Raw genomic sequence first — 23385 nt, forward strand, 5'->3', positions numbered from 1 at the left:
TGTCATTTACAATGCCAATAGCTTAAACTTGCATAAATGCGAGACCTATTGCATTGCAAATGCTTGTTTATATGTAGGAGTGGGGGCTGCCCACAATGGTAGCACTTTTTGGAGCCCTCTCAATAAGTCTCGCCAGACCAGCGCATGCGCTGGGTCAGGCGAGACCTAAAAAAATAATAAAAGGTGATAGAATGTCACCATTGTGCAGTGAGTGCTGTGAGGAAGGGGGCGGCCACTTAAAAGTTAGAGCGGCATAGCGCTCTACATGAAAAGCAGCCACCATTGTCCTGTGTGGGTGCTGCTAATACAAAAAAAAAAAGCAGGGCGGAGATTGGGAGGGGCTTCCAGTGTGCACTCAAATACAGCATGCCTCGCAGAGCGAGCAGCGCATGTGGGCTGCCCCTAGGCTCGACCTAAAAAAACACATTGACATAGCCAATACTTCTAGCTTAGGTGGGAACTGGTTGGCTTTGCCTGTGCTTGTTTACTTTAGTTAATACTCAGGGTCGTTTTTTTGTATCTTTTATAAAGCGCGAACTCGGCCCGAAGGTATTGGAGCGCTTTACATAGCACCGTATTTACATTACACATTCAGGCACGGGGAGATTAATTGATTTGCCCAGAATCACAGAATGTGGACGCGACCTCGAGGCTCGAACCCTGGTTTCCTGCACCAGAAGCGGCAGCGCAGCCGACGGACCACATCCTCTTATCACAGCTCTAGAGCACATTTAAAAGCGCCTGCAGAAACCGGACAGATGGCAAACCTAAGTTGAAGTCCTCTCGACTATTCAGCCTCAACTAAGATGGTCGCAATTAGAGAGTTTGTTTCTGCTTTCCCTACGTCTATGCCGTTTACTACAGTTGGAATTTGTGAATATGGCCGCCATGTTGGCCAGGTATCCGTTGGCAGTCAGCTCCCGAAAGGCCGAGTTATTTACTTGACAACAAAGCCTCCAAATGCAACTCGCACCCTGAGCCAACAACACACAACCTCACATTAGTAGAAGGGGCTCAATGGCACGCCATTGTGTGACGAATTCAGCAGACGAAAAAGATCACGAGAAGTCCTGACGCAGCAGGTCATGTGGCACGTGACGTGTCGTCAGCTGATGTACGGAAGAGCAACGGAGGCCTGGTTCTGCGGCCGGTGTAAGGGAGTCTTCTTGTTGTAAATAACCGCCGCTATGTCGTCCTTTTCCGAGCTCTATTTCAACGTGGATAGCGGGTATCTCGAGGGTCTAGTTCGTGGCTTCAAGAGTGGAATTTTGCTTCACAGGGATTACTTAAATCTTGTGCAGTGCGAGAGCCTGGAAGGTGAGTCTCCATTCCTCTGACCCCCGCGCCTGCATGTACTGTCAGACCTGTTCATTCATTTTTAGTGATTGTTTTTGGCTATCGAACATTGCTCACGCATAATTATCATGCCCGTTATACAGGAGGTATTTACAGTGCAGTTGTTTAAAAACAGAAGTGCACGGAATTCTATACGGTAAAAAAATGGTGCAGACATTGGGAAAGTGAACCTGGCTGGAAGCATTTTACATGACATATCTTGCAGAGTCGAGGGGGCGATAAGCATAAATTGAGTGGACCATTATCACGAGAGGAGAGGGTGGCCACCGTGATGTGCACTGACGTTATTCATTGAAAGATTGCTCAATAAAGGTTTTTTTCCCTCAAGCATATTGTGACATGGTATACATTCTAATATCCAAGTGTTCAAGAGCACGGACAGGCCAGCTGATTAACAGGCAAGAAGAAAACTGGAAGTGAGCGCAAAAGATGGACAAAACATGGTGGTGAATCGTTATGAAATGCAATGGAGATCCAAGTATTTTGGAGACTCGGGGGGCCTATTAATGAGAATGTCTTGCAGTGCAGCACAGCAAGTCACCTTGCTGTTCTGCACTGCCTGACAGGGAAAGTGCAGGAATGCTCCTTATTTAATGCAATACGACACATTCCTACCTTTTCCTCTGCATTGGCACCCTTTTGGCAGCCTAGCTCCTACACCTGCACAACAGTGCAAGGGTGCCTGCTTTGCATGAAGGATTGTTTTTGTGCAGGAAGGGACACCTGCCTGTTCTAAAACTATCCCAAGAGGCATTTTCCTCTTTCTGTGGTTACTGCATTCTGCAGCACACTAAGAATGTGGAAGTAACCAGTAGAAATAAAGATGTTTCTCCCTGTTACGCCTGACCTGAGAAGGCATATCTTTTGGGCGCATTGCCAGGCCAACCAGTTCTGGTAAATCTGGGCATGCATAACAAAACATGGGAGTTGCATAGGAATGCCGGGAACGCCTTCCAAGGGCAGAGTAAGGCACTGCTGTGATTTGCTCTACGTTGCCTTATTCCAAATTTATGGAGCCACTCGGGCCCACGCAAAGTGGCCTTGTGGGGCTTCATAAATCACAGTTAAGGTTTGCGTCGTTCTGGCACCACGCAAAATGTGTGCTTATATTATCCATTTCTTCTGAATTGCAACATGCACATCATACTTCATCTTGACACTGACCAGCACCTTGCATTGATATGGTGCATCCCTGATTGTAAGCATGTGCACCAGACATGGATATCCCAGTTCTGGTATGGAGCAGAAATCGCTATATTCGTATCACCAGTTATCTATAGATTGATATTCCTTTTGTACACTACTTATAAAATCTTTTCCAAAACATTACTCAAATATCTGGAAAATTCAGCTCGAAGTATGTGGCGGCTGGTGAACTTTAAAAGTGGTGTGTGTAATCTTTGGTTCAAATTCCTGTGAGTGAGCCCGACTTCTGAGTAGGTTTAAAGGGGAGTATGTCTCCTACCGGCTAGAGCAATCAACCTCGGAGCTGGAGAACAGAGTTCGAGTCTCGGTAGGGACGTTCAACCATCCTTTGATTCTGGGGAAATCACTTAATCTCCTCCTGTGCCCAAAAAATTAATATGTCCATCTGTAACGCAACTGGTGCTCATGTAAAGCGCTCTGATACCTTCTGGTCTAGTTTGCGCTTTAAAACTCCCCCCAAAAAGGGGTGGTTCACTCAGCTCCACTCTGACTCACTGAAACTCATTCCCTTAGCCTCACTCATTCTCAGTCTAATTCAGTCTCATTCATTCTCACTCACTGTCACTCAATCTGACTCACCTATCACTCAATAGCTCTCTAATCCCCCTCTCACTCGTTTCCACTTAGTCCCTCTCATAATCACTCACTCCGTCTCACTCATTCTCTCTTACTCATTCACTTACTTACTCAACCTTACACATTCTCGGACTCACTCGGACTGTGATTCACTCAGTCTCACTCATAGTCAATATTATTGTACGGTTATTTAAAACTTTAACAAACAAGCATAAAAATGACAAGTGTTCAGCCCCCAATTTAAAACACGCAGTACACTCGAAAGGGCTAAGTGCAAACCAAAGTATACCGGCTCCCAGACAGACTCATTGTAAAAGTAGACAATACAATATAAAATACCAAGTGCAAAGGAGCAGTTTTGAATGATGACACAATGTGAAAGCAAACAAAACAATATAATATTATAAGGTGCCACATAGATTGGGGCAGGCTTTTTGGCTCACTCGAAAGAGCAGTGTGCAATGCGCGATAATGAAGTAACCAGAATCAGCCCTTTGTAAAGCACACCAGCCCATTTTAAAGCACACGGTACAATTCAGAGACCCATATTCAAAGCATGATTTTTGCACTGTGTCATATAGTTCAGGGTGTTTTCCAGCCCATTATAAAAAATAGGCAATTTCTGATTATATGAAGTATTAAAAGTTTTGATTATAACATGCTGAAGGAAAAAGTGCAATGTCAGGTGAGAATTGTAGTAAAGTTGCAGCACTTAGGAGCCCGCAATTTAGCTGTGGCCATCTGGAGGAACTTAAAGGCTTTGACATTTAATTTGGTGTTGGTAGGATTCAGAAAGCTATCACTGCCTGCCGGCTGGTGCGTGCTCCTAGGTGAATAAAATCACTGCAGAGGATTTTTTTTTTTTGCTGCAATAGGGAAGGACAGATGCATAAAATGTGAATTAACGTTTATTTTTCTTGGCTGTAGAGTCAACATCTTGCGTCGTAGGATACTGGGTGGTGCCATGCCGGGAGGTGAGCTCGCATATATTACTCTTCCAGTCTTAGTGCCACTAACCTGGCCTTTATCCACAAAGGGAATGTGCGAGTAATATAGTTCAGTTGTTTGCTGGAGGTGTAGGAGTTAATTATTGACTACGCAAGAGAGCGCTTGCCAAATGTAGCCATATCCTCTAGTTTTGATTGCTTTTTTGCTGGGGCTGCCGTGAGGTTTGTTTTTTAACTTGGTGAGTGAGATGCTTGTCCCAGGTCCCGGTGAGTGCAAATTATATTAATTTATCATCTAGATATTTCCTGGAGGACGAAATTGAAATGTGCGCCTATAATATTAATTTTTTCTGAATTGCAAAACGCACATTTTACCTCGTCTTGACTCTGACAAACACCATGCATTAATATGGTGTGTCCCTGATTGTAAGCATGTGCACTAGACACTGATATCCTAGTTCTGGTATGGAGCAGAAATCGCTACATTCGTAACACCAGCTGACTATAGATTATTGTTCCTCTTGTACGCTACTTCTAAAATCTTTTCCAAAACATTGCTCAAATATCTGGAAAATTGGGCTCGAAGTCAGTGGCGGCTGGTGAACTTTAAAAGGGGTGAGGTGTAATCTTTGGCTCAAATTCCTGAGAGTGAGCCTGATGTCTCAGTAGGTTCGAGGGGTGGTTCACTCAGTTCCACTCTGACTCACATTCACTCATTCACTCTCATTCTCTGTCTAATTTACTCTTGTTCTTTCTCACTCAGCCCTACTCACTCTTAATCAATCTCACACTGACTCATATATCACTCTGCTTCCCATAGTTTCACTCATTTTCACTAAGTCTCACTCATCCAAACTCACTCCGTCTCACTCATTTACTGTCTCGCTCAGTCTTGGGCTCACTCAGCCGTACGCATTGTCTGACTCACTCAGACTGTGATTTACTCAGTCCTACTCATTTTCACTAATTCCCAGTCAGTCAGTCTTACTCTGATTCATTTAATCTCACTAACTCACCAAGTATGAATCAATTTCACGAATTCCTACTCAGTCCCAGTTGTTACGACTCACTCTGACAAAATCAGACTCGCTGATTCTCACTCATTCTGGCCCACTCAGACTATGATTCACTAAGTCTTAAACAACAGTAACACTCACTGACCTTCTCCCTTACAGTAACACTCACTGTTTTTCTCTCAGAGAGTAAGTCATTCTCCCTTGCAGTAAAACTCGCTTCCATTCTCTCTCACAGTAACACTTGCTGTCATTCTTCCTCGCCGTAACACTTGCTGTCATTCTTCCTCGCCGTAACACTTGCTGTCATTCTTCCTCGCCGTAACACTTGCTGTCGTTCTTCCTCGCCGTAACACTTGCTGTCGTTCTTCCTCACGGTAACACTTGCTGTCGTTCTTCCTCGCCGTAACACTTGCTGTCGTTCTCCCTCACGCTGACACTTGCCGTCGTTCTCCCTCACGCTGACACTTGCTGTCGTTTTCCCTCATAGTTACGTTCCTGATCATTCTCCCACAGAGGAACACTCTGTCATTCTCCTGCACAGTCTCACTAACTTTAATTTTATGTCAAGACAGGAGGCTAGCATTATGCATAATACTTTTATTTCCCACTTCTGAGCAGCACATTTAAAAGCTCATGTAATCTTTATAACATCACAATCTAAAAGAACTTTCATAAAAAACATAAATAGCATGAGGCCACCATCTTCTTCCTCTTTTGTTTTCTGCTTCTGAGCAGATTAGTATTCATTAAGGAATATGACATTTTTCATAGATTAATTTTAATTAGGATATAAGGATGATTGAATGATGAGGTATGCTGTTGGTACCCAATATATGGGTGAGATGAGTGGTGTTTAAGTATTTTGGAAAGATGTACATTAATGGTAGGAAAAGTATTTTATTAACGCGAGACTGGTAATTACAAAATAATGTTTATTTAGGATTTTAATACAAGGAGAGTAGAAGGCGCTTTTAAAGATTGTAGCCTTGTGTAATTATTATGGAAAAATAATTTATATGAGGACAAGTTAAAACGAGGCGAATAATAGTAAAGGAGGCTTATTTGAAAATAGCGGAAGTAAATTGAAACGAAGAAATAAGATGTTCGCGAGAGCAAATGCATGAAGTTTTGAAAGTATATAATTAAATAAACGAACAGCTGAGATGGTCGCGTGCACAAATAAAGCGAAGCGTTATTTAAACGTGAGGCTCACGCTTACTGTGTCTTCATTTGAAGATTAACGGTGAAGCGAGAAGGCACGAAGAATGAGCCGAGGAGATGAGGGTGACGCGTCCACGCGTATGCGTGAAAAGGGATTGGATGACAATGAGGCATATTTTTAGAGGAATTAGAGCCTGATTTCAAACGCGGGGATGTCTTTTGAAAGGAAATAAAAGGCAGAGAGTTGTTACCATAGTAACCAGTAGTCGAGCGAAGCGAAGGAGAAAGAGAGGTTTATGAGTTGAGGAGTGCTTAAAAAGATAAATTAAAAGAAGAATAAGGGATTAAAGAGTATAGAATAAAAGAGTAAAGAGAGAAGTTGAGAATAAAAATAGGATGGAAAAGTCAGGTGAGGAACAGGAAAGGATGATAAGGGAGATTATAAATAAGGAGTTGAAGGAGTCAATTCAGGAGAGTGTTAAACAGGCATTAGGGAAAAGGAGAACTAATGAAGAGTAAGAGTATTTTTCAGTTTCAGATGAAGAAAATGATAGAGGCCTTGGAGGAAAATGTTTAAAGAAAAAGAAACATTTAATGGAAAGGAAGAGAGTGGAGTCCAAAGCGGCTCAAAAAAGAAAGGTATCCTAAGCGGTACAAAGGAAGGCCAGTTATACACTGGAAGGAGAGAAAATGCATCAGAGGATGTAGAAAGTGATAAGGAATTGGATGAATACATCCTGGATCTAGAATATAAAGATGGACTGGGAGAAGAAAAAGAGAACAGCATTAAAGAAAAAGTTAAGGAGACAGTAGTTGATCCTTTTGGCCAGGTAATGTTTAACCCGAAGGAGATAAGACATCAGAGGGGGAAAGATTGGCGGCCAATGGAACATGTGGCAGAGTATATTAAAGGAAGATTGCGCAAGTCTCTCGAAATAGAGGAAAGGAATATAATGAGAGCAGAATGTTCGAGGCCGAATATTGATGATAATATCACAATGACTCCGAATATTGACCCAGAACTGATTACATACTTATTTAAGATGGGTAAAGATCCGCGAAAGGGGTTAGATCGTTCGCTGAAACAGTGTCTGGATAAGGTTCTGGATATTCTTGGACCTTTGGCAAAAATATTTGATGCTGTGGAAGAAGCATATTTGAAAGATTTAAATATGGATCTAACCTTGATGCGGGGATGGTGCCAGAGAGCAATTTTTTTTTTTAGGGAATGCGAATGCAGGGGTCAATTACGAGAGAAGGAAAACTATTCTCATGAGGATAAATCCAAGATTGGGTAATCTGGCATATAGGGAGTCAAGTGAAGAAGCAAGGGGTCTTCTCTTTGGAGACTGGATGGTGAAGTCATTATCAAAGTTTGTGAATACTTTCACAAGTCTAGATAGAGCACAATTTAATATGCGTCGAGTATTTAGCCATAGCAGCAATGGTTTATATGGAAGGGCTGGAAGAAGAGGGCAATCTTTCGGCCGAGGAATCTACAGAGCCCATTACCAGAACCAAGGTGAAAATTTCGGAAGAGGACAGAATAGTTACAACTTCTTTCCTCAAAGAGGAAGAAGCAGGACACGCGAAAATAGAGTAAGAGGTCAGAGTCAGTCACAGAATCACAACCAGGGTGAGTATGAAGACTGGTACCATTTCTATCCCGGAAAAGGTAGGAAGAAGATTGAAATATTTCAAAGAGAAATGGAAGGAAGTGACGAAGGACGCGTGGGTTCTAGAGACTGTAGAGGGATTTCGAGTAGAGTTCAAAACAGATCCATTTCAGGAAAAAGAACCAAAAGAGTTGAGGTTTCAGGAAGAATTAATGTTAATAGTGGAGAACGAAGTAAGATCGATGTTGGAGAAAGACGTTCTTATTCCAGTGAGGGAAGAACAGAAGGGGTTTGTAAGTACCCTTTTTCTAGTAGAGAAAAAAGGAAAAGGTTGGAGACCAGTAATCAATCTAAGAAGTCTAAATCAATTTGTATCTTATCGACATTTCAAAATGGAAGGAATTCATTTATTAAGAGATGTTCTGAGGGAAGGAGATTGGTTGGTAAAGTTAGATCTAAAATATGCTTACTTCACAATTCCAATTGAGGAAGAAAGTCAAGAATTTCTTCAGTTCAGATGGAAGGGACAGTTGTATCAATTCAAAAGTCTTCCTTTTGGTCTTTCGTCTGCCCCTTGGTGTTTCACCAAGTTGATGAGGACAGCGGTAGGATATTTGAGAGAGAGAGGAATAAGGATGATGATTTATTTAGACGATATTTTGATTATGAATCAGGAATGTGTAGTTTTAGAAAAACAGTTGAGATTTGTGATGAAATTCTTAAAAGAATTGGGTTTTTTGATAAATTTAGAAAAATCTGTAGTGGAACCAGTAAGTAAGTTGGAGTTTTTGGGTTTCACGCAGGGGTGTGGAATTTAGTAAAATATCTACTTGTCCATGGGACAGGTAGCTTCATAAATCTACATGTCCTGTACAAAATCCACTTGTTCCTTTGGTGCCTTGATGTGCACCGTCAAATAATGGCAGCACTCATTATAGAAGAGCTCGGATAATAGCCTCTCTGGTTATGTCAGGCTCATAGTATAGAAGCATTTGAAAACTAGTATTTTGCCTCTTTTCTGCAGACCTACACATTTATCCTTTCATTCACCCACTGATATCTACATTAGCTTCCATTCATTCTTTAATCAGCCTTTCACCATTCTGCTTGTCAATCCATCCGCCCATCCATTTCCAAATCTATCCATCCCCAAACATAGCCATCCATCCGTCCATCTTTTCGCTCACCCATTCTTCCTCTCATCCATCAATTTACCCTTTCACTCATCCATCCTTCCACTCATCCATCAATTTACCCTTTCACTCATCCTTCTTTTCGCTTTCTGATCCATCCACCCTGCAACCCATCTATCTTTCACCCTTTCCTTCATCAACTCATCCATCGTCCATCCAACATCCCTGTCACTCATCCAACCTTTCACTCACATCCATCCTTTTCACTCACTCATCCTTACACGTTAATTATGGGCTTTTGTCTGCCGAGCTCCAGACAGAAGAGGCTCATCAAGAGCTCCACCCCACTGTAGCTGCTAAAGCGAGTGGTTCACAACACCCCTGGCCAAACCTTTCCTTCCAGCTCCAAATCTATCATTCAAACTCATCCATCCCTCCTTCCACTCATCCATCCATCCTTTCGCTCATCCATTCATCCACTTTCACCCCCCTCCATCCACCTTTTCACTCATATCCATCCACTCTTTCACTCATCCCTCCATCCAGCCATCCTTGTGCTCTTCCATCTTTCACTCCTCCACCCCACTAAAATCCATCCACCCTTTCACTCATCCCACCATTCATCCTTTTGCTCTTCCGTCTTTCACCCCATCATCCTCCTTTTCACTCAAATCCATCCACCCTTTTACTCATCCCTCCATTCATCCATCCTTTTGCTCTTCCATCTTTCACTCAAATCCATCCACCCTTTCACTCAAATCCATCCATCCACCGTTTGACTCATCCATCCATCCACCCATCAATCTTCACATCCTTCCACCCACCCATCAATCTTCACATCCTTCCACCCACCCATCAATCAATCTTCACATCCACCCATCCATCCATCCATCCATTCACCCTTTCACTCTCTCTCTCTCATCCATTAATCCACCCTCTTATTCAACCATCCATCCTTTCACTCACTCTCTCATCCATTAATCCACCCTTTCATTCAACCATCCATCCTTTCACTCATCCATCCACTTTCACCCCATCCATTCACCCTTTCACTCATCCATCCACACACATCTATCCACTTTCACCACATCCATCCATCCTTTCACTCATCCATCCATCCTTTCACTCATCCATCCATCCGCTCTTCCATCCATCCTTTCACTCATCCATCCATCCTTATATCCATCCATGTATATATCCATCAACCCTTTCAAGTAAATTATGAACCTTTGTCTGGAACTGTAGAAAGAAGAGGCCCATCAAGAACTCCACAGCTGCTGTTAGCTACAGTGGCGTGTTCAGATGCCCCTGGTGCATGCACAAAGTGAGAGGAGAGGCCCAGTGCAAGGAGAGAAATTAGAGTGCACCTGAGGATTGCATGAATTCCCCATGGGAAAACTAATGAGCTTTAATGTAAGCCCTGGAGGAGGTGAGATATGAGAGGCCAAGGGGTGCAGGGTTAGCAAGTACAGGCACTGGGTGAAACATAAGGTGCACAGGAAAGGTAAAGTGCAAAGGAGGGTTGTGCAGGGGTTGCAAGAGAAGAGAAAGCAAGGGCTTTACTGTAGGCCCCCGGAGGCGAGGGCAGGAGGGATCTTGGGGCCGATTTGAGGCCGAAGGGGGAAGCACAGAATAAAAGGCAGGGGGTCACAAGGTTAAAGTCAGAGCATGAGCCAAGAGGCCCAGCCTCTTACATTCCAGTGATTTGAGTGTTCTGGAGCTTCATCTTATGCTCGAAGAAAAGGAAAGGGCCAGAGGAGGGCCTGGAAGCCTCGGGGAGAAAGCAAAATGACTCTTACCTGACAGTGCTGTCCATGTTTTATATGGAGCTGCAACTTTGAGCTCAGCTCAATCATGTTGTTGTTCTGCTCTGGTGAAAATAAAGTGCCGGCCCCAGCTTTTGAATTGACCCTTTCACTGCCAATGAACTGCTCAGAGCTCCTTATTAACTGGCTGTGACCAAGAGGGTTAAACTGCTGTGTATCAGATTACCGTAAACCTGTCTACTTGTCCTTTGGACAAGTTAGAAATTAAAACCTCTTGCCCTTGTAAGAAATCTAGATGTCTCGGGCGTCGGGAGATAGGAATTCCCCACCCCTGTTCACGATAGATACGATCTTGTGTCAGTTGTGCCTTCCAGAGAAAAATATAAAGAAAATAAAAGAAGAAATACAGAAGGCCTTGGTCAAAGAGAGAGTTACTTTGAGGAATTTGGCAAGGATAATTGGTTTATTGAGTTCGTCAATTCAGGCAATTTTCCCAGGGCCACTGCATTACAGAGCATTACAACGAATGAAGAAAAATGGATTGTCAAGAGGCTTATGGTACGGAGATATGGTAGATATTACTATGGAGGCGAAAGAAGAATTGGTTTGGTGGAAAGAGAACATGGAGGCATGGAATGGAAGGGCGATTTTTGGGGTTTGCCCAGACTTTGTTTTAGAGACAGATGCGAGCAGCTTAGGTTGGGGCGCAGTTGGTTTGGGAAAAGAGACTGGAGGGGTCTGGTCTCTTTCGGAGAAGGAAGATCATATCAATTCTTTAGAAATGAAGGCAGGATTATTTGCTCTGAAGAGTTTCAAAGAAGGTTTGGTAGGAAGATCAGTTCTTCTAAGGATGGACAATGTATCTGCTGTTTCTGGACTGGGTGGAACACGGTCGAGTGACTTGACAGAATTAACGAAAGAGATATGGGAGTTTTGTTTAGAACACAAGATTGGATTGAAAGCGGAATATTTACCAGGTGTTTGGAATGTGATAGCAGATTGGAATTCAAGGAATATGAAGGATTACAGTGATTGGAAACTGAAGGAAGACATTTTTATTCAGTTGAAAGAGAGAATGGGTCCATTGGAGGTGTATCTGTTTGCGTCGAGACTGACGAATCAGTTAGACAGATATGTGAGTTGGAGACCGGATCCAGGTGCAATAGCAGTGGATGCGTTTCAACAGGATTGGAGGAGGTGGAAATATTATGCATTCCCACCATTTTCAATGATTCAGAGAGTTCTGGTTCAGGTAAGGAAACAGAAGTGTCAAATTGTGTTAGTAACTACTTTTTGGAAAAGTCAGGCTTGGTTTCCTTTAGTGATGGAGCTAGCGGTATCAGAACCTATAATGATTTGGGCTTTCAGAGGTCTTTTGAGGAATGTGGAAGGAGAGGAACATCCCTTAGTGGAGTCAGGTTCTCTCAACCTTCTAGTTTGGAAGATATCAGGGGTTCTGGAGCATTCTCAGATCTTTCAGGAACGGCTGAAGAGTTGCTGTTTGAATCCTGGGCGCCAGGAACTAGAAGAAGATATAAAGGATCATGGAGAGTGTGGCTTTGTTGGTGCATGGAAAGGGATTTGGATCCCTTGGAAGCAGATGAGGTTCAGATAGCTAATTTTTTGGTGGGACTTTATAAAAAGGGTTTGTCATATAGGACTATTAATTGCTATAGATCCGCAATTTCAGCTGGCCATTCTTTGTCATGGTATGTCTATTGGAAGGAGTATTTTAGTTTGTAGGGTCATGAAAGGTATTTGGGTGAAGAGGCCACCGGAGTCGAAATATAGGTCCTTGTGGGATGTGGATTTGGTGCTTAAGTTATTTTTGGAATGGCCTAGTAATACGTTTTTAGATAACAGGAAGTTATCTTGGAAGTTAGCCACTTTATTATGTCTCATTTCTTTTAGGAGAGTTTCAGATGTACAGGCTTTAGAAATTTCACATAGATTTTTTCAACCAAATGGCGTAATGTTTGAAATTTGTAAAAGGACGAAGACTATGTCAAGTTCTGTCTTCTATCTAATGTTTGATGAATGTCCAAGTCTGTGTGTGGTTAGATGCTTGAAAGAATATGAGAACAGAATGTTGGAAAAGAGGAGAGATGGAATAGATCAATTGTTGATTTCTTACGTAAATCCATACAAGGCAGTTTCAAATGCGACGATTGCTAGATGGGTTAAAAGTTCAATGAAAGAGGCTGGTGTGGATGTAAGTAGGTTTACTGCACATTCAATATGTGGAGCAATGGCAAGTAAGGTGAGCATGCTAGGAGGTAGGCTAGAGGATATTATGAAGGCAGCTGATTGATCTTCAGTTTCAACCTTCAGGAGATTTTATTTTAAATCAGTTGAACATGTTTCTAAATGTGTTTTAGAAAGCTTTGAACATGCATAATGCTAGCCTCCTATCTTGACATAAAATTGCGATTCTAATAAGTTTTACTGATTTTAGAATCGGGATTTTATTAAAGACAAGGAGGCTAGCATTATCCCTCCCACCCTTCCCTGGGTGTAAAGGAAGTATATTTTAATGATAATAACCATTTGGTGTTGTTTCAAAGGGGAAGTTGAGTATGGTAGACAATGTAAATTTAATTTATTTATTTTTATTTATCTTAGAGAATTAATGTTGGATGTTTCTCGTCTGGTTTCATGAGAAGAGTGTTTGAAGAAAAGTTTTGAAGTTGGAAGAGGCAAACGAAAAGAGGAAGAAGATGGTGTCCTCATGCTATTTATGTTTTTTATGAAAGTTCTTTTAGATTGTGATGTTTTAAAGATTCCATGAGCTTTTAAAGGTGCTGCTCAGAAGTGGGAAATAAAAGTATAATGCATAATGCTAGCCTCCTTGTCTTTAATAAAATCCCAATTCTAAATGCAGCAAAACTTATTAGAATCGCAACTCTTCTTTACCGATTCTCTCACTTACACACGCCCACCCACATTCTGTCTATCACAGACACACTCTTACCTACAAACACACACACTAACACATATGCGCAGCACACAACTTTTAAAAGCTTTAAAGTTTTTTACTTTCCTTTCTGCTGGTCCCATTAGGAAGATTGCTTCTTTCAGCTTCTGGTACTAGTGCATTCAACTGTCCAGGGATGTAGTTTCTCCAGCCCTGGTGATCTCTTTTTGAAGGCTGGTGCGGGTGCCTTTATGGTCCTGCGTTAGTCATCAGACAGAGACTGTTGCCGGATCAAATAAGGTCGTCATTTTTACTATTTCGAGAGTGATAAATAGATTATTATCTGCTCTTGGTATAATATAATCAAACAGGCTATAAAATAAGGGGGCACGGCCCCTCGGCCTATTCAGAGAAGTCGCTACTGCTCAAAATACTGGCATCATGGCAAAAACACAAGTTGGTTTCCAAGCTAACTATTTCACTGTTGATCTGCTTTTTAGGTCTTGCCTGAGTCAGCGCATGCACTGTCGCTTGTGAGACATTTTGTTTGCATACAAGGGGCTTAGGGCCTGCCCATTATTTACCATTGGTTGGCCTCATCATCACTCTTATTTCCTTGCTTCTCATTGGTCAACACATGTCAGTTTCACTTTCTCTTTGTGTGTTTGTCCCTTCCATGGAGCATGGACCAAGTACGGCTGTCGGCAGCCAGTGTCCTTCCACTGGTCACACGCTTCTGGAGGTATTTTTTTTAATGTAAGTTGTAGCACTCCATAAGAGTGCAGGTGTTTGCAGGCCTTCTTGATCTGCTTTGTTGCTTGTGCGTACCCCCTCCCTCATTGTTGTTTGAACTGTTCCCCGGTCTTTACTTGTATGGCCCCCCTCCTGAGCTGTTGCCACTTTGTTGTTGGTTTACTTGCCTCCACTCCCCTCTCCTTTGTTGTTTGAGCCATTCTCTCACTCGTGCAAGGAAGAAAAAAGTGCTATGACGCAGCCAGCACTGGCCTTGTCATCGTGCTTTTTTTCCCTATGCATTGGCAACGCCAGATCTTGCCTGTACAAGATCTGCTGGCATTCTCAAATGTTTTTTGTGCTGTCAGCAGCGTGTCTGCTTCTGCAACATGGTTGAAAGTAAATAAAAGAAAGAAAAGCACTTTCGCCGACAGCATCGCTCACTTAATAGAGTTCCTTTTCTTTAATTTCAGCCATGCTGCACTGCAGCAACCCTGTTGTGCAACATGTAAAAAAATATGATAAAGTCAATAGATTAAACATGGGCAAGACCTATTGGCTTTGATTCTAGATATGGTTGATGTTCCACTGAACTTTAAGAAAAGTTGTTCTTGTGAAATTTAGTCCCCGACCTCTTTACAGAGCAGAATGATTATATTTAGACTGGGATGGAGCTAGAAATGACTTGCTTAAAGAGATTTTTTTTGTTTCTGTCCCCTAGTAACCCCATCACCCCACCCGGTGCCATGATCTAAGATTAAAGGTTGGAACTAAATTTGCCAGCTTGGAACCTTATGGCCAGATTCTAGTCTTGTTGTTTATACATCCACTAAACTGTTCACCAAACTTTGACAAGCTCTGTGTTATCATTTGAAATGCTATAATGGTAGATCATACAATTTATCGTGTGAGGTAAAGAATGTAGTGGCTAAATCTGATTTGAGATCCATGTTTTGAGTTTTAAGAACTCCATGTCTGTCCCCATAGTTAAGAGAATATTGAATGTAAAGGTTTTGTGAAGTTGGTAAGATCAAAGATAGGAAATATATCAACAAAAATGTCAGTAAAGCATGTTTTTAATTGGATCTTTATATATGGCATTGTCCCCTATATATCAGCGATTCCTAACAAATATATAAGTGAACTTAATTTAGGAATTGGAATCTGGATAGGCCCATCTTGGCGAATCAAATGCTTCAGGACACAATTAACTGTAAATAATGCCTGCTGTGTATAAGCTTGATGTAAACTATAATCAAGTGCACCTTTTACGGGCTCCTCGTAGTCGAGAGAAAAAAGTGTTGCTACGTATAATTTTTAAAGTATCATTAATCTACACGGAGAGAAGCGTTATTTTTAATGAAATTACTTGATATTGGAGTAGTGTTAACAAACTCTTAGATGGCTCCAAAAATGTTTGTGGGGGGATTGAGCTGTGTTTTATTACAGTCACTATGCACTTCATAAATATTCTTTCCATCAGGGGCTACTGTTATTGAAACTTCAATTGTTTGCTTTTATACTTAGTTTGTAAGGCAGTGTTTGAATGAAATACTAATTGAATGTTACGGCGTACGGTTTTCAGTTTGAGGTTGTTATAGAAGATAAGCACCGTACTGAATCCGCTTCATTATGCACTTTGCACTTATGATGGTCTTTGTCTTGAACTACTGAGTGTTTTACTGTACCGAATTTGACGTTTTTTAAAATGCTTTGGTTCTGTTTATTGAATTTTCTAAGAAACGTTACAATATAGAGACGAAAGGGACCTCTATTAGATAGGTACAGAGAAGTAATAGTACACTTGGGACCTTAGGCAAGCATTCTAACCTAAGTATTCTGGAAACGATGGAGTTCCAAGTGCACAAACTAGCTCCCATTAAGCAGCTTGATAGAGCCTGAACAGAGAGGTCTGTGTTCTGCTGATTTTGGGGATGTGCGTCTATCTGAAGGGCAAGACTAGTCAACAAGTAAGAACAGGGGAGCAGGAAAGGGAAGATTGGAGAACAAATGGCCCTAATCAGTCTCTCGTGTTCCGGAAATTGTGCGTAGTGAAGTGGAGAGGAAACCTAGCATATGCGTCAAACAGTTGAAATGTGCGTTGGGTGGGAGGTTGGAAGCACAAATATTCTAAACGAGACGATGAGCCGCATCCAAAGGCGCAGAAATGTCTTGTCTGTAAGGGACAGCTTATGTGGGATTTGCTCCATACCTATAGTGTGCCAGAATTGTGTAAACCACAAAACTGTTGATGGGGCCGAGGGGGGTGGCCAGGTCCGAGCTATAAGCTGTTAGGCCGCCCCTGTCATGTGGTACACCAGATACCAATCTCTGTGGGTCATGGCAGTCAGGGATGTGGGGCGAATGCCCAATATGACCACGTGGTAGTCTTCTGGTTTGTTCGCCCTTAATTTAACTCCAGATCTCCTTCCAAAAGACTTTTAAGGAGGGGCACACCTACCATATATGACGGAAGTTGCCAACTTGCGAATCACACCGGCAGCATGCAGCCGGGGCTGCAGATTATATTGTGTGGATACGGGCCCGGGTATAGTGCCATTGAAACATGACCTTATAGGCTGCCTCTTGTTGGGATATGCTTCTATGCGTTCATGGGATTTATTTCCAGAGCAGCTCGAATTGCTTCTGAGTGATGTCAGAGACCTTATCCTCAGACCATTTCAATTTATAGGGGTGACAGGGAATGAGGCGTGACTACTGCAGGACATCATATGTCTTGGAGATGAAACCTTAATTACATTCAAGTTTTCAAACCAGTTGCTCAGAGACTAATTGGACGAGTGGCAGCTTTGCATTATAGGGCCCAATGTTAGAGCTGAAAGTATTGGTGATGGGCAGACTCGGGGAGATGAAATTCTTTCCTACACTGGTCGAAGGACTTAATTGCCTGGCCCTGGAAGAGATCCCGCAGCAGTCTACATTCACCCTAAACCCAATCTGAGAAGGATTCCCAGGGAAGAGCAGGGGAAAAATCAGAGTTATGTACGATTGGAGTGTTTGGGGACAGAAATGTAGTCAAATCCCCTTCTGGTAGCAAGTCTGTCCCATATCTCTAGCACTGTGCATGTTGGGGTTGCAATATAAGCGCTACGTGGGCGGTAGTATCTAGGTAACCAAGCAGCGTTCAACAGGTGACTGCCCTATCCATGTGCACCCAGTGTTTCTAGCTCTCTACAACTACCCGCTAAGATCTATAGCGTAGATGAGCTGCCCAGTAATAGTCCTAGAGGTTGGGACAGGCCAGTCCCCATCGGTTTCTTGGAATTGTAAGCAAAGTATCGGAGATGAGACGGTGCTTCCCTTTCCATATGAAGGAGCTGAGATCTGCCTGGAGCCGTTTAATGTCTTCCGAGGTGATAGGTGTGGGCAAGGAGTGCAATAGGTATAGAAGCTGGGGAAGTACATTATTTGACGTTTTTAAACGTGTATTATGTTTCAAATCTGTTTATTGAGAATACAATTCAAATAAAAACAATACAGCAATCAAGATTATCAGGAAACTGAAAGATGGAGGAGAAGAAAAAAGAGGAGAGGAAGGGAAAATCAAAGAGAGGAGGAGAGGGAGGAGGGCAACATTAAGCATTCCAAAAGGTCGGCGAGTGAAAGCTTGGTAGGCAAGGATGTGGTGTGTCACAAAGCCATCATTAACCAAAAGTATCGCTCTAGGAGAAGGCAAGGCTACCCGGCTCGTGGAAAGTGGTTGGATGATGGAGGGTCCCACATCCAGAAACTGACCCCCTGTGAGTGGGAATGGCCATTGAAAGAGAGGAGCGTGACTGCTTGCAGAGATAACACCATATAGTGGGGATATTAGTCGGCACCTCTATTGGGCCCCCAGAGTCTATCCACATCAGAGGGGAGTAAGTTATCCTCAAATAGGCATAAAGCCCAGAGCTTCGGGGGCTGAAGATGGACATGGTCAAGTTTGCAAAGATAATCTATCAACTGTTGCCAGAGTTTGGTAAAGTTGGTGTCTCGGAGTTGCAAACGCGCCATGAGTAACTCCATTGCCATAGTATGCCACAGGCGAGTGAACCAGATATTCACTGGAGGCGTTTCAGCCTTCTTCCAGTATAGTGCTATGATTTGTTTAGCTGCGCCGAGCATATGTAAGCTTAGGTGCCAATCCCTGCGCGTCATGGCAAGCGGTTTCACAGGCTTGAGGCCTAAAATGACTGTGGACGGGGCTTCGGGCACTGGGTAACCAATCTCCAGTTTGATGTGACTGAGGACCTCCTTCCAATAGGTGGTCAAGAGCGGGCAATTCCACCAGATGTGGAGAAAATCTCCTACAGCGCTCGTACAACGCCAACAGATAGGGGAGCAAGTAGGGAATATTTTGTGCAACCTATGGGGGTGTAATACCATTGTGTCATAACCTTGTATGCAGTTTCCCTCATGAAAGACGCAGCGGAAAACCTTCGGAATGTCGCGCCACAGATGGTGCATTGTGTAGGCGTGATGTCAGCAGGTGTGTCGGACTGCCATGAGGATTGATAAGTATGCAGGATAACACGAGGGGTGTTTTGAAGAACTTGATATGTGCGAGAGATCAAACCCGTGGAGTTGTCAAAGGAGCGCACCAGCCGTTCAAAAGGGCGGGTGGCTCCCTGAGCGGAGGATGGCGCCTGTACCCAGTGCAGAAGTTGAAGATACTGTAATCGAGCCCCCTCAGAAAGCTGAAAGTCCTGTTTGCATTGTTCGAAGGATTTAAAGGAACCCCCATTAAAAAGGTCCTGGAGTGTTCGGCACCCCCATCTGACCAGGCCAAGAAGGAGTGTGAATACGAGGCGGGCGGGAAGTGTGGGTTGTGTGCAATAGGAGTGTGAGGAGACGTAAAAAAAGTGAGACCCCTGGACAACGCTAGCTTATTCCATATATCGAGCACAGTTTTTGTTGGGATTGGCATATAGGCGCTGCGTGACCGAGCCTCCCGTGGGAGCCAGGCAAGATCCCATATGGGTCTACAGGTCACTGCCCTATCCATATGGAACCAGACCGTCTCGCTCTCCCACGCTATCCATTCCGAAATGAAATGAAGGTGAGAGGCCCAATAATACTCCATTAAATTGGGGCAAGCCAGCCCCCCCTTGTCTCGCAGTAGAAGAAGTATTTTATTGGAGAAGCATGGCCGATGCCCTCCCCAAATGAAGTTAGTGAGTTCACGCTGAATGTTCTGAATCTGGTGCTGCGGGAAAGGCGTGGGTAGGGTCTAGAATAGATATAATATTTTCGGTAGCACCGGCATTTTAACTGCGTTCAAGCGGCCCAGCCAGGAAAGGGGGAGAGACCTCCACATTCGCAGATCCTCTAAAACGGCCTTTATACATTCTTGCCAATTGACTTGCGGCCACGTATTAAGATTAGGAGTAAAGTTGAGCCCTAGATACCGAATGGAATGGGAAGCCCATTGATACGGGACAAGAGACTGGAGCACAGGGATCTCTGACTCGGGGATTGTGAGGAGGAGGTCGTCCGCAAACAAAGCTATTTTATGGTCCAAGCCTCCGAGAGTGATGCCATGAATATCAGGAGACTGGCGTATCATGACGGCGAGGGGCTCTACAACAAGTGCAAATAATAGGGGAGATGGAGAGCAGCCCTGCCGGGTGCCCCTATGGACAGAGATGGGACCCGTAAGTTGGCTGTTGACCAGCACCTGGGCTAGAGGTGAGAGGTAAGGAGCCATGATCCTAGTGATCATCCGGGGTCACAGCCCTATTTTATGCAGGACAGCCCAGAGAAAGACCCAGTCCACCTGGTCATATGCTTTTTCAGCATCGAGTGGCAACAAGCACACGGGTATGTTCCAGTGGTGAGCCTTCCCTACCAAATGAGTGATGCCCCGCACATTGTCCGCGCCCTGCCGATGACGAATGAAGCCAACCTGATCTGGCTCATTAAGCCCGGGTAGATGCGGATCGAGTCGTTTGGCCAGTATTTTGGTATAAGTTTGAGATCCGTGTTTAAAAGCACGGTGGTTCGGAAAGGGGAACATAGCGTGAGGTCCTACCCAGGTTTGGGAAGCAGTGCAATCTCAGCCAGTGCCATAAAGGCAGAGGGTCCTCCAGTATCCGAGAAAGAATTAAAAAGGCGAAGTAAATGTTCCCAGAGATGCGGAAGAAAAACGCGATAAAAAGAGACCTGGAGGCCATCCGGGCCCGGGGATTTCCCAAGAGGGAGGTCTTTTAGGGCGCCTGTAAGTTCCTCCAATGTAAGTGGGCCCTCAAGGAGTTATGCATGGTGCCGGCTGATCGGAGACCAAGTACATTCCCCCAGTACTGCCTGAATCTGGTCCAGATTGGGTGGATCCAGTGCGTAAAGAGATGAATAGTAGTCGTGGAAGGCTTTCAGTTTAGTGGCTTAAGTGGTAGCCCACGTGCCATCATCCAATTTTATGTTAGCAATGTGTGCCTTTGCGGCCCGCTTCCTGAGGCGATGAGCCAGAACCGTTTCCACCTTATCCCTCCCTTCATAGTATCTTTACTTCAACTCCAGGAGAGCATGCTCCGCCTTGTGAGTTCTATGGGCCCGTAGCTGGCCGTGGAGCATAGCCAGGCGTCACTTGTGAAGGTGTACTCGTCTTCCTCCCCGGGTGTTGTCTGTCACCCCCCCTCTCTCCTTTTAATGACACGCAAGAGTCTGGGGTCAGGAGAGTGAAAGGTCTTTTATTTAGACTATTCAGATACTTAGGCCCAGGGCTTTCCAGGCTTCTTGTCTAAGTCCATGATTTAGAGGCTCAGAGTAGCGATAGTGTTCATAAACAAATAACGGGGTTGTGTTTCCTTTGTCCCTGGTCATGGATGGGTCCTTCCGGTTGCTGGGGTGATCCACGTCTGGTCAACTTTGAGGGTGCCCGTCTCCTTGGGTGGGGAACCAGAAAAACAAAAGAAAAAAACAAATTTTAGGTCTCTCTCCAAAGTTGTTTAAATGCTGAGGGATATAGTGCTGCCGCCACCTGTCCTTAACTATGAGGTGCCTACGTGAGGGAAGGGATGGGTGTGCTAGCGTTTTGTACCCCGTATCCCCGCCCACCAACCACGAAACAAATGAGAGCCCGGGACTTGCCTGAACCCACGACCCTCCTGGGCTGAGGGGAGGGGAGTCGCAGCCTCCGGTTCCCCTGCTGGAGTACCGGACTCGTGGGTGCTGCTCCCAGAGCGGTTATCCTCGTCGTTCGTCTCCTTCGGTTGGGACTGTTCTCGCCGTTGTGATGCTGCCTCTGCCTTTGCGAGCTGGATCTCCGGGCTTTCCTCCTCGCGTTCTGGATCCGTCTTGTCCGCCGTTTCACCTTCCACTCCCTCCTCGATGGCGACCCGTTCAATTTTAAGCCGGCGTTTTTAGCCTCTCCCTCTGGACTTGTCGCTTCCGTTTCAGGAGTTCTGGGCTGAGCGTCTGGACCACGCAACCCACTTCCTGCTTGGAGCCCATTGTCCGCCATCCTGCAGGGATCCTTATTGCCCGGCCAGGACTGAAAACCACCACATTGCCTTCCATCCAGGAATGGACGTGTGGACCATTCAGTCACGGGGCATCTGGAGAGGAAGTCCACGTTCGCCTGTAATTTCCCAGGGACATGTTAAGTACAAAAAGAAAAGGGTTGCAATGCAAGAAACCACCGGAGTACTTTTAGGTTTGAGTCTTTATGCATGGAGAGCCAGGTCAAGGGGGCATGGTCAGTCAAGAGAAGAAACCGCTTACCAAGGAGATAGTACTGCAGTGCTTCCACCGCCCACTTGATGGCCAAACACTCCTTTTCTATTGTGGCATATCGTGTTTCCCTAGGGAAGAGTTTCCTACTTAGAGAGAAAGAATAGGACGCAGTCCACCCTGTTCATCTGGTTGGGATAGGACAGCCCCAAGCCCCCTTCCCGAAGCGTCAGTCTGAAGGACGAATGTCTTGGTGTGGTCAGGACAGGTAAGGACTGGAGTCTTGCATAACATGGTCTTCAGAAGGGTGAAACTATGTTCCTGAGGTTGGGACCATTGGAAGGGCTTTCCTGTTGTGGCTTTAGTTAGGATGTCAGTAAGGGGGGAAGCTATGTCTGAAAAGCCAGGAATAAACCTCCTGTAGTAACCTACTAGCCCCAGGAAGGAACGGACATCCTTTCTATTGGTTGGGCGGGGAATATGTGTGACAGCTTCAAGCTTATTTAGTTGGGGCCTGATCTTTCCTGCCTGGATATTCTACCCGAGGTATTGGATGTGATCTGTTCCAAATGTTGTTTCTTTGGGGTTGACAGTGAGGCCGGCTTCTCTCAGGGTGTCTAACACCACCTGTAGATGTTTAAGGTGGGTTTCCCAGTCAGGACTGTGGATGAAGATATCGTCCAGATAGGCCGCAGCGTAGGTATGGTGTTTTTTTTAGAAGAACATCCATTAACCTTTGAAAGGTGGCTGGTGCGCCATGAAGGCCAAATGGAAGGACCTTAAAATGGTAAAGGCCCGGTGGTGTTGAGAAGGTCGTTTTTTTCCTCTGTCTTCTTTGGCGAGGGGTATTTGCCAATATCCCTTTGTGAGATTGATCGTAGACATGATTTTTGCTTCCCCTAACCGTTCGATCAGTTCGTCGACCCGGGGCATAGGGTAAGTGTTGAATTTGGACCTACCGTTTAATCGGCGGAAGTAAATACAGAATTGTATGCTCCCGTCTGGTTTGGAAACAAGAGCGACTGGGGAAGACCAGGGGCTATGTGAAGGCTCGATGATGTCTGCCTGTAACATGTCCTTTATCTCTTGGTCCACGACCTGCCTTCGTGCAGCCGGTATACGATATGGCTTCAACTGAACTGGATCAGCACCTTAGGTGTCTATTTTATGCTCTACTAAGGAAGTCTGTCCGGGTACTCCTGTTAGTTCATCAGCGTATCCTCTGCATAAAGCCTGCATTTGTTGCACTTGAGAAAGGGAGAGCTGTTCGCCCAGTCGTTCCCTAGGCTGG

General features: G+C 44.4%; 1 protein-coding gene across 1 annotated transcript in view; it reads left to right on the top strand.

Annotated features, from left to right (window-relative positions):
* The first annotated feature begins 1085 nt into the window (after positions 1 to 1085).
* Positions 1086 to 23385, top strand: part of ATP6V0D1 (ATPase H+ transporting V0 subunit d1) — a 217438-nt gene continuing 195138 nt past the window's right edge. The window contains exon 1 of the mRNA XM_085638876.1: positions 1086 to 1317. Within this exon, the coding sequence (XP_085495002.1) occupies positions 1188 to 1317 (130 nt within the window). The 5' untranslated portion in view covers positions 1086 to 1187. The remainder of the gene's footprint in view (positions 1318 to 23385) is intronic.

The sequence above is a fragment of the Triturus cristatus genome, chromosome 12, assembly GCF_964204655.1.
Source record: "Triturus cristatus chromosome 12, aTriCri1.1, whole genome shotgun sequence".
NCBI classification, from domain to species: Eukaryota; Metazoa; Chordata; class Amphibia; order Caudata; family Salamandridae; genus Triturus; species Triturus cristatus.